At 47.0% G+C, this 11291-nt stretch overlaps 1 protein-coding gene across 1 annotated transcript; it reads left to right on the top strand.

The window, feature by feature from the left end:
* Positions 1 to 2009: 2009 nt before the first annotated feature.
* LOC126993559 (zinc finger protein 431-like) lies at positions 2010 to 3902 on the top strand. The gene has a single exon (XM_050852701.1). The coding sequence runs from the start codon at positions 2596 to 2598 to the stop codon at positions 3526 to 3528; it is 933 nt and encodes a 310-aa protein (XP_050708658.1). The 5' UTR covers positions 2010 to 2595; the 3' UTR covers positions 3529 to 3902.
* The last annotated feature ends 7389 nt before the right edge of the window (positions 3903 to 11291 follow it).

Consider the following 11291-nt stretch of genomic DNA (forward strand, 5'->3'; position numbering starts at 1 on the left):
GGCCGTGCAGCTCATCAGCGATAGGTCGTGGCAGGGAGGGAGGCGTGGCGGTGCTAGGCGTCCGCCAGCATCAGACGTCAGGTGGTTTACTCGTACATTACATGAGAGTTGTGTGTGACACGTAGGAGTCACAACATGATGCCTTTATGTAGTGTTTCCGAGTACAGTTCCAGCTCCTCTGTGAAGCTCTGGCACAGCGGCTGAGCCGCGTGCTGGTTGTCATGGTGATGGGCAGCCTCTGCCACCCAGCTGTGACACTTAGAGTTTGTACCTGACTCCCAAAACATGAGAAAAGGTGCAGAAAAAAAAAGAAAATAGTGAAACATCATCTCTTTCACTGCCACTGCCATCATTCATCAATCTTGGGGTGATGAGGTGGTGGTGGAGATGGAGGGTGTGAACATGCACTCGTGCTGGAACCACGCGGGGACGTGGGTAAAATTGGAGGCTCCATTTCCTCCAAATCCTCTGGTGTAGGGACATATTCTTCCTCAGAAGTCATCAGCGGCACTGTCCATGTGCTCATCAGACCCCAACACCATTTCTAAAGCCCCAGCCAGAGAGGGAACGACCTTTCCCTGTCGGGGGCGGAGAGTGTGGTCAGACGTGTTTGCACACTCACTGCATAAAGCATGGAGGTGAATTGCCAAGCATGTAGTGTATACTTGCTGTGCATCCTGACTCATAACGTGTGTGAATGTTACAGCCACATGACCATCATGTAGGGAGGTATAGGGTTGAGAAGTGGTGACCAGTGAGCTAAGCATTACACATATAAGCAATGGCTCAGAGCATCCTGACCCATAATGTTTGTGAATGTTACAGCCACACAACCATCATGTAGGGAGGTATAGGGTTGAGAAGTGGTGACCAGTGGGCTAAGCATTACACATATAAGTAATGGCTCAGAGCATCCTGACCCATAATGTGTGTGAATGTTACAGCCACACAACCATCATGTAGGGAGGTATAGGGTTGAGAAGTGGTGACCAGTGAGCTAAGCATTACACATATAAGTAATGGCTCAGAGCATCCTGACCCATAATGTGTGTGAATGTTACAGCCACATGACCATCATGTAGGGAGGTATAGGGTTGAGAAGTGGTGACCAGTGGGCTAAGCATTACACATATAAGCAATGGCTCAGAGCATCCTGACCCATAATGTTTGTGAATGTTACAGCCACACAACCATCATGTAGGGAGGTATAGGGTTGAGAAGTGGTGACCAGTGGGCTAAGCATTACACATATAAGCAATGGCTCAGAGCCGTCAGCAGGGCTGTACAGGTTAATAAAACCCATTCAAATTAGAGTACACTGACACTTAACAGTGAGTGGTGGAGGGTGTTGGTAAAGGCCAATGTCCTGCAGTACTACAGATGATGATGATGATGACCCCCTCGCATATGAGGTGATTCACACACACCATGGCCATGCATGCCAACCTAGCCCACAGTATTCAGTCCAGTAACATGGTGTGCAGGTTTGGTGCCGCGGCACGGTGAGCCATGACCCGTAGACTCGGTGGTGTTCAGGAGCTGCACCAGAGCACCTGTAAACCCTGTCCATCAGCCAGCTGATTGTTAGATCCTAGAGGCAGATGCACCAGGTGTGTCGTTGAGGAGTCATCAAGTGCACAGGTAGGTACGGCTTCTTACTGAGCAAGTAAATGGTCAGTAAGAGTGAAAGGGGAAAAGTTGGGGTTCTGTAACCACACTCCATTTAACTTGTGTTATAATGGACTGGCACAACAAAACTTTGCTTAGTAGCTTTTCAGCAGTACAAACTGTTTGTTAAGGGGGCTTGCCTGTACCTTGATAGAACAAGTCATTGACCTAACACATCTCTTACCAGGAAGTGGTACCGGCCGTGCTGGGAGGAGGACAGCGCCAAGTGACAGCACCAACTCTGTGTGTCCTGACATCCACTGCTGGTGCTGAAGTGAGGGTCTGAGGCAGGCACAGGGCCACGAGAAAGCACACACCTCTGTGTCCTGACATCCACTGCTGGTGTTGAAGTGAGGGTCTGAGGCAGGCAGCACAGGGCCAGGACACAGCACCAACTCTGTGTGTCCTGACATCCACTGCTGGTGCTGAAGTGAGGGTCTAAGGCAGGCAGCACAGGGCCAGGACACAGCACCAACTCTGTGTGTCCTGACATCCACTGCTGGTGCTGAAGTGAGGGTCTGAGGCAGGCAGCACAGGGCCAGGACACAGCACACAACTGTCTCCTGACGTGCACCGCTGGTGCTGAAGTGAGGGTGTGAGACACATGCTGTGCTCAGCCCTCAGAGTCCTTGTTCCTTGGTGGATCCTTCCCTCACCTGCTTGCTTGGTTCTTGAGTGTAGCATTGAGGAAGACTTTCTGCCCCCTCACCCAGAAGGCTGGCCTGCAGCCTGAGTGGCCAGGAGCAGCAGAGCAGACTGTCACGGGTGTGGGGACCAAGGGCTGATCAGAAGGACCACCACCACCTTGCTGCTGCCTTTTCCAGCCATAGAGGAAAGGGAAAGGTTGAGTGTCAGGACTGTTGCACAATTTGATAGTTGAGAGGAAGTTCATGAGATGCAGCTTTGCACACACTGGTCAAGGGAACCATGAGAGCCAAGAGTGTGAGAAAAGCCTCCCTGACAAGGGTGGCGGTAACTAACACACTCACTTACTCTGCTGAAAGAAGTAATAGTTGTCAAGTCTGTGGGGAAAGTTTCAGTAAGAAGGGTAAACTCAAGACACACATCCTTACACACACTGGTGAAAGAAATCATGAATGTGAAGTTTGTGGGAAAAGATTTAATAAGAAGAGTAACCTCAACAGACACACCCTTACACACACTGGTGAAAGAAATCATGAATGTGAAGTTTGTGTGAAAAGATTTAATAAGAAGAGTAACCTCAACAGACACATCCTTACACACACTGATGAAAGAAATCATGAATGTGAAGTTTGTGGGAAAAGATTTAATCGGAAGAGTCACCTCAACACACACATCCTTACACACACTGGTGAAAGAAATCATGAATGTGAAGTGTGTGGGAAAAGATTTAATGATAAGAGTAACCTCAACAGACACATCCTTACGCACACTGATGAAAGAAATCATGAATGTGAAGTTTGTGGGAAAAGATTTAATCAGAAGAGTACCCTCAACACACACATCCTTACACACACTGGTGAAAGAAATCATGAATGTGAAGTTTGTGGGAAAAGATTTATTCAGAAGAGTACCCTCAACACACACATCCTTACACACACTGGTGAAAGAAATCATGAATGTGAAGTTTGTGGGAAAAGATTTAATCATAAGAGTACCCTCAACACACACATCCTTACACACACTGGTGAAAGAAATCATGAATGTGAAGTGTGTGGGAAAAGATTCCTTTTAAAGTCCTACCTGAAGACACACAGCATAAGACACACTGGCCACAAAGGGTTCAAGTGTGATGTTTGTGGGAAGCGCTTTATGACCAGAGGTGAGATTGCCAGACACGTGAAGATTCACCTCAGACACGTGAAGATTCACCTCTGAGGTGTTGTGCTGTGCTGCTGTATGTGGGAGAGAGTAGGTGGTGGAGGTCGGCAGTGACTTGCATAGGAAACAGAAAACATAGCCCAGATGGGGAATCCGGGGCAGGTTGTGTGTGTGTATTTACCTATTTGTAGCATACAGGGCCTGAGCTCAGTCTCGGACAGTCCTGTCTCCCAAACTATATTTTTCCAACTTTTCCTTCATTTTTTAATACTGTCCACTTCAACAATGTATTTGTTTAGCCTATTCCATGAATCCACACTCCTGTATGGAAAACTACTTTTTTAATGTCTTTCGAAAACTCCCCCTTCTCAATTTCTTGCTGTGTCCTCTTAGTTGCCTCCTCCTTTCCATCTTGATTTAGTCATTTCTATCCAACACGTCCATTCAACTTGTATTTCTGTACAATGCTATCAGGTTTCCTCTTTCTCTTCTTTCTTCGAGTGTTATTCGACCCAGTTCCTACAATCTAGTCTCGTGTGACAAGCTTGATAGTTCTGGTACCATCTTAGTTACAATCCTTTGAATCCTTTCAAGTTTCCTTAGATCCATTTTCCTGTGTGGTGACCAAATAGCCGCTGCATGCTCTAACCTTGGTCTAACCAATGTGGTCATTATTTTCTTCATCATGTTCCCATCCAAGTAGTGAAATACTGCGCTAATATTTTGCAGCAAACTATATGTTTCTCCGAACATCTCATTTATGTGCTTCTCAGGCGTCAGTGTATCTTGTATTATGACTCTCAAATCTTTTTCTTCATTCACTATGTCGATGAATGTCCCTCCCATCTTATATACTCCTCATGGTCTATTTTTACTTTTCCCATTTTCATTGTGTGATGCTTCTTATTGTTGAACTCTATTTCCCATTCTTTACTACACTCATATATTATTAATCTTCCTGCAGCTTATTACAATCATCTTCATCTCTAGTTGGAAGCTCTTCTGCCTTGGCTATCCCTGGTGGGAGCTCCTAGGAGCAGGCGTCCATGAAATGATGATGGTCTTCATCTCTCATTCTTCTGAGCAGTTTTGGGTCATCTGCAAACATGCTCATATAGCTTTACTTTTTCTGGCATATCATTCATATATATCAAAAACATTATTGGCGCTAACACTGATCCCTGTGGCACTCCACTTGTGACGTTTCTCCAATCCAATTTTTCATCTTTTAACATGGTTCTCATTTCTCTGTTTGTCAGGTAGTTTTTGATCCATTCTGTCATTTTTCTCCCAAATCCTCCTCTGTGTTCTAGTTTCCACAGCAATCTCTTATGTGGAACTTTATCAAATGCCCTTTTTAGGTTCAAAAATATGCAGTCTGGCCATCCATTTCTCTCCTGTACTATATCTACAGGGGGACCTTGGGTAATGATGTCCTGGACCTGCGATGTCTAGAGGTTACGATACAACCCCCATAAATTATTATAATATCCTTGTTTTCACTTATTACATTTGTGTGTAGTAATTATAAACTTCCCGTATAAACTATTTACAACCTCGGTGTAAGAATACGTCGTTACGTGGTGCTTGACCGAGGAAGAAGGCAAGTGCATGTCCTGCTGTACACCATTTTGGCTTGTTGTACATTCACTCTCTTTGGTTTGTGTTCTTTTTTCATTTACCTTTTTTTTCATACAAATGTTTAGTGTCTAATTATGACTTTACCACTGTGCTAGCATAGGTGAGTCATTTAGGTGCTTGTGGCACTTTGATATAAGGATGGGGCTGATATTTCCTTCTGTTAAAGGGTTTGTTTGATTAATTACAAAACTGGGTTACAACGTGTTGTAGGAACAGTACTCTGTAGTAAGTCGAGGAGCCCTGTATTACTCTTGAATAAAACATAGATTTGTGACACAAGATTTACCTTGTCTGAATCCAGTTTACTTTTCCTCTTTGCAGATGGTCCACCCACTGTCTTTTAATTACCATCTCGCACAATTTGCACGTAACACTTACTAGAGAAACCGGTCTATCAGGGTTGGCATGATGAAAATCAAATGATTTTGATCATGTGATTATAATTGATTATAATCACAGAAAAAAATCACTGATTAAAATCAAAATCCTCTAATCTTAAATACAATGAGCATTGTATGCACTGTATACAATTCACATCATATTCAAAATTAAAGGATAGTGTGTTCATTGTAATGTTATACAAGCCTAATGATGCAATAGGCCTTGGGATTTTATTTTTTTTTAAATTACCATGTGTTCATAAGTGTTCACTCAAATATAATGTGTTTATTGTATGCATGACTTAAAAATTCCAGATAGTTGAAATTCCATCACTTTGGGTGACTGGAGATTTGAGGTCATATTCCTGGCTGTTGAGGCATGACTTGTACAGAACCTGTCCCAGAGGCCAGAGCAGGAAAGAATGTCAGGGAGGTAAATTTACTAAAGGGTTCTACTGGAACTATATTTGTCAAGCTGAATTTTCCATAGTCAAGTTATAGACTAGAGTGCGTCTGAAGCTATCTCAGGGATATACGGCCATGATGCTGACGTCGCCCCTGGCCGATGATTGTACACACTTCACACCTACCCGATTTCAGTTTTCCTTCATGTCAAATAGTAAAGTCAGGAAATCAGGTTGGAGTAAAGTGTGTGCAGTCGTTGGCTTGGAGCGGTGGCGGCACCAAGGCCTTGTATCCTGGAGGCAGCCTCAGATGCACTCTAATACATAACTTAGTTCTGTGGAAAGTACTGCTTTGGCAGTTCACGGAGTGGCCACGTGTGGCTCTGCCTGTATAGCCAAAACGGTCCATTCTAAAAAAAATGAGTGGGTTTCTAGGTTGGAAACTCAAAAATAGGTTTTTTCAGAGTCGTTTTTTGCGAATTTATTTGATTTTTTACCCTTTCGAGTCGGTTTTCGAGCCCGGTCGCTAATTAAAAAATATTTCCCTTTCATTTTGCCAAATTTTTCTGTAGCCCCAGAAATAAGGGAGTTATGGCGATTCGCACAAAAGCGGTTGATTTAAAAAAATTCACGGCTTAATGACAAGGCTGGGGCAAGTGTCCGTTCCATAGTATAGGATTCACTGCTCCTGTTCACCCTTCCTTTCAGGTTGGTCGATAAACCAGTACCTGGGGAAACTTGGGTAAAGTAAACTGTGGAAATCTGGACAGCATAGGGCCAAGTGTCCCCTGACTAGTGGATACGAGTCCACCACAGGCTCAAAAGGTCAAGGAGGCGGAAATGAGCGCCGATGCAACACGCAGCATCGCATGCTTCTCACTTTACAAGTATTACGTTATTAGGCAGACAGTAATTGTAGGCTAGTCTCTTGGTTACTAATTTTTCCCATCCCAGCCTGTTTTCCATATTGTAATTCTAAATATGTTAGGTTACAAGAGGAGCTTCATGAGCTTTATTTGTGAAATGACTGTGGAAGAGAAGCTGGAGTATGAGAAAATAATTGCTTCTGAGTTTACTTACACTTGATGTAATTTTATTAGCAGTGCTTTGGTAAATAAAATAAAAAAACATGAAAAATTCTTTGTCAAGTGTTGAGCCACAGTAATGTGTTAAATAACATTAAGCTGCTATTTTTTTTTGAGGAAGTCATTGGTACATTATAACTAATTTAATTCACTATAGCATAAGGGGCACAAATTTTATGACAAAAGCAATGACTAAAATAAATATATATATATATATATATATATATATATATATATATATATATATATCTATATATATATCTATCTATCTATCTATCTCTATATATATATATATATATATATATATATATATATATATATATATTGTTATGCCGGACGTGTTACTTGGGTTCCGTGTCGCCGTCAGGAGACTCCGTGGGAGGGAGATATGTAAACACTTTGCACAGCTTCTGTAGTTTAATATTCTTCCTTAGTAGTACACTTCACTCTGACTCTTCACTTACCACTAGCTTACTATGACTGGGACTGTCCCCTCTTGCCCTCTTCTCCTATATATATCCAGAACAGTACAGTCTAGAATGTTACACTATATTTTAGATCATACAAGAACATGTAGCAAAAATATGTGCGAGTTGGCAACACTTCCCGCCTGGCGCCTGGCCGCTAGCCCTGCAGGGAGTGGGCGTGCCTTGCTCCCCGCCCCCCTGCTCGCTCCTCCCGGAGCCTTCTAGAGGCCCATATATGCTGGGGGAAGCTTCCAGCACAACACTATCCCCCCTTTAATTGTGATCGTCCCGGTCACACACTTAGCTATATACAAACATAAGAGAATTAATCAAAAACATCATAACCGTCATATCTGTGTGGACGCCTGCGTTGTCTCTGTCTTCTGTTCGGTGCCTCCTGCAGTCTCCTGGTGCGCCTCGTCGTCGTCCGCTTCTTGGGGTGTCCCTGGAACATCTGCTGAAGCCGGGAGGTTATCTCCCTCGGTTGAAAGGTCCAGAAGACCTATGTCGTCGTCGACCTCCTCTCGGTCCTGGTCGTCCCTTGCATTTTCGTCGGCTGCTGGGTGTCTGTAGTTGTTCCAGGTGTAGTTTCCCGGACCGTGGTACCTCCATAGCCGGTTGACGTGGACAACTTTCGGCTTGGTCCTTTCCGTTCTCCGGATTCGGTAAGTCACGTCGGAGAGGCGTTCTAGCACAGTATAAGGGCCTTCCCACGGGCTCTGTAACTTCGGAGTCTGTCCTTTCTTCCTCTACGGGTTGTAAAGCCAAACTTGGTCTCCTTCCTTGAAGTCAACGTGGCTTGCCCTCATATTGTAACTGCGCTTCATGGCCTCCCCGGAGAACTTCAAGGCATCACGGACTTGATGGTGCACCTCTTCCAGCCGTTCCTCTAGTTGACGGGCAAAACTGGAGGCGTCCCTTGGAAGGCTTTCCCCAGGAGGCCTTCCTGTCAGTAGGTCCACTGGCAATCGCAGCTCACGTCCAAACATCAGCTTTGCCGGCGAATACCCCGTAGTCTCGTGGGCGGCAGACCTGTAGGCCATGAGGAGCGCAGGCAGCTCTTGATCCCATGAAGACTGATCATTGTTGCACTGCTTGGCCAACTCCTGGCCCAATGTCCAATTAAACCTCTCCACCATTCCATCTGACTGTGGGTGCAGAGGGGTGGTCCGGGTCTTCTTGATACCCAGGAGCTTGCAGCACTCAGCAAGGACTGTTGACTCAAAATTCCTTCCCTGGTCGGAATGGAGCTCGTTAGGCACACCGAAGCGACAGAAGAACTCCTCCACCAATACCTTAGCGATGGTAGTGGCTTCCTGGTCAGGGATGACGTAGGCTTCCGGCCACTTGGTGAAGTAATCCATTGTGACGCAGATGTACCTATTTCCGTTCGTCGTCAGAGGCAAGGGTCCTGCTATATCCACTGCCACCCGTTCCATGGGGGCTCCAACCTGGTATAGTTGCAATGGGGCACGGTGACGCTTCTTGGGGCCCTTCTTTGCACAGCACACCTCACACGCATGGCACCATTCTTCCACGTCCTTCCTCATGCCAACCCAGTAGAACCTTTGGCGCAGGCGACTGAGTGTCTTCTTTACCCCAAGGTGTCCGCTGGTGATGCTGTCGTGCATTTCTTTCAGGACGCCTTCCCGGGACTTCATAGGTAGCACCGTGGACCAGTAGTGGTCAAGACCATCATGAGAGACCCAGCGTCGCTGCAACACCCCGTTGTCCATCCGAAGAGTGTCCCACTGAGTCCAGTAATTCTTGGTGGTAGGGCTTTCTCTCGAGATTACTTCCCACCCAGGTCGCGTTGACGACTGACTCAGCCACTCCATAATTGGTCTCAGATCTCGGTCCTCCTGCTGCAGTTTTCCCAAGTCTTTCCATGGCACCTCCGCTGTCTGTTCCACTGTCATGCGGCGGCACATATTCTGGACGCTTTCCCTCTGGAGGCAATGTTGACACTCAGGTAGGCAAGGGCGCCGGCTCAAGCTGTCCGCGTTACCGTGTGTTAGCCCAGATCGGTGCACAGTAGTGTAGTGATGCTGCTCTAGTTTTCCTATCCAGCGAGCAAGCTGGCCCTCAGGGTTTTTCAGTGACTTCAACCACCGCAATGCAGCGTGATCCGTGCGGATGGTGAAAGTTGCACCGTACAGGTAAGCATGGGAAAAGTCAAGGCTCTTGACTACTGCCAGGAGTTCTTTCCGGGTCACGCAATAGTTTTTCTCGGCTGGGGTGAGCTTCTTGCTGAAGTAGGCCACAACCCGTTCCATGTCGGCACATGCCTGGGACAACACTCCACCAATCCCCTCATCACTGGCATCACAATCCAGTATAAAAGGCTTAGAGGGGTCTGGGTAGGTGAGTACGGGCGAGCTGATGAGGGCCTCCTTGAGCTTCTCAAAGGCAACCTGAGTTTCCGCTGTCCACTCAAACTTGCGCCCCTTCTTCGTCAGGAGGTGCAGTGGTGCAGCAATCGTAGCGAAGCCTTTCACAAACCTGCGGTGGTATGAGCACAACCCGAGGAAGCTCCGCAGCTCCTTCACGTTGGTGGGTGTCGGCCAGTCCTTTACCGCAGCCACCTTCTCAGGATCAGTGCGTACTCCAGCCTCGCTCACGATGTGTCCCAAGTATTGGACCTCCCTTTGGAATAGGCAGCATTTCTTCGGGCTGAGTTTAAGGTGTGCAGCTCTAAACCGGGCGAAAACCTCTGATAGCCTGTTTTCTCTTTGTCCTGCTCCGCCATTTTGACTTGGTGATACCCAGACTTTATATCCAGTGTTGAAAACCACTTGGAGCCCACCAAAGCGTCGAGCGTGTCGTCGATCCGTGGGAGTGGCTATGAATCCTTGAAGGTGAGATCGTTGAGGGCTCGGTAGTCCATTACCTCATCCATCTCCTTGCGATGGGCTGGTGCCATCCTTCGAGGAGCTTGCTTCACTGGGCGGTGGCTACCTGTGTTGATGTGGTGCTCTACCAGGTCCGTACACCCCAAGTCCAGGTCTCCTGTAGAAAACACATCTGCATTCCTCACGAGAAGCTCCCTGAGCTGTTCCACTTGGGGCCCCTCTAGACACTTGGAGCTCCTGTCAAACAGGTCGCGCAGGTAGTCAGGCAGCTCCTCCTGGGGCTTCGTCAGGGTTCTCCTGCAGACACAGGTTCTCGGTTCCTGGTCGATCTCTTGGCACAACCCTACCATGGTCCCTTGTTCTATTTTCTTTGGGCTGAAGGAGACATTGGCCACGACGACAGGCAATTCCGCTGCAGCGGGGTCTACCAAAGTACTGCCTACAATCACCCCGTTTTCTACCGGGCATCGACTTCCATTCTTTACCACATACAGGCTAGCCGGGGGGGCACCCGTAATTTGACAGGGTAACAGCATCTCTGACCTCGGAAGAATAATGGTGGTGCGCTTGACCGTCACTGGCAGGTCTTCTTTGTTCACAGTCGTCAGTGGCACCCTCCTTCCTCCTACTGTCAGCTGCTTAGCGCGGAAGTCCAGCTCGCACCTGTGGGAGACAAGATAATCCATGCAGGGGTCGTCCACGTCAGCCACGTAGACAGAGAGGAACTCTTCCTTTCCTCCGAGCTCAAACTTCACGTCCACTGGGCCTCTGAGCTCTGCGTAGTGTCCTGTGACTGAACAGTCGATGCGGCGTCTTAGGGAGCCGACGATGACTCACCACGTCAGGCCGCACCAATGTGCGTTCCGAGCCTGTGTCGACGACCACAGGCCACAACACTCCGTCAACCTTGCCCTCCACTTGGCAGCTTGTCATGGTGGTTCTTTTGCACACTGATATCTTCGGGGCATGTACAGGACAAACTGGTCGTTGC

Source organism: Eriocheir sinensis, unplaced genomic scaffold, assembly GCF_024679095.1.
Source record: "Eriocheir sinensis breed Jianghai 21 unplaced genomic scaffold, ASM2467909v1 Scaffold632, whole genome shotgun sequence".
Classification (NCBI taxonomy): domain Eukaryota; kingdom Metazoa; phylum Arthropoda; class Malacostraca; order Decapoda; family Varunidae; genus Eriocheir; species Eriocheir sinensis.

Excerpts from the sequence above, each read along its gene's own strand:
- LOC126993559 (XM_050852701.1), top strand. The coding sequence starts at position 2,596 with ATGAGAGCCAAGAGTGTGAGAAAAGCCTCCCTGACAAGGGTGGCGGTA.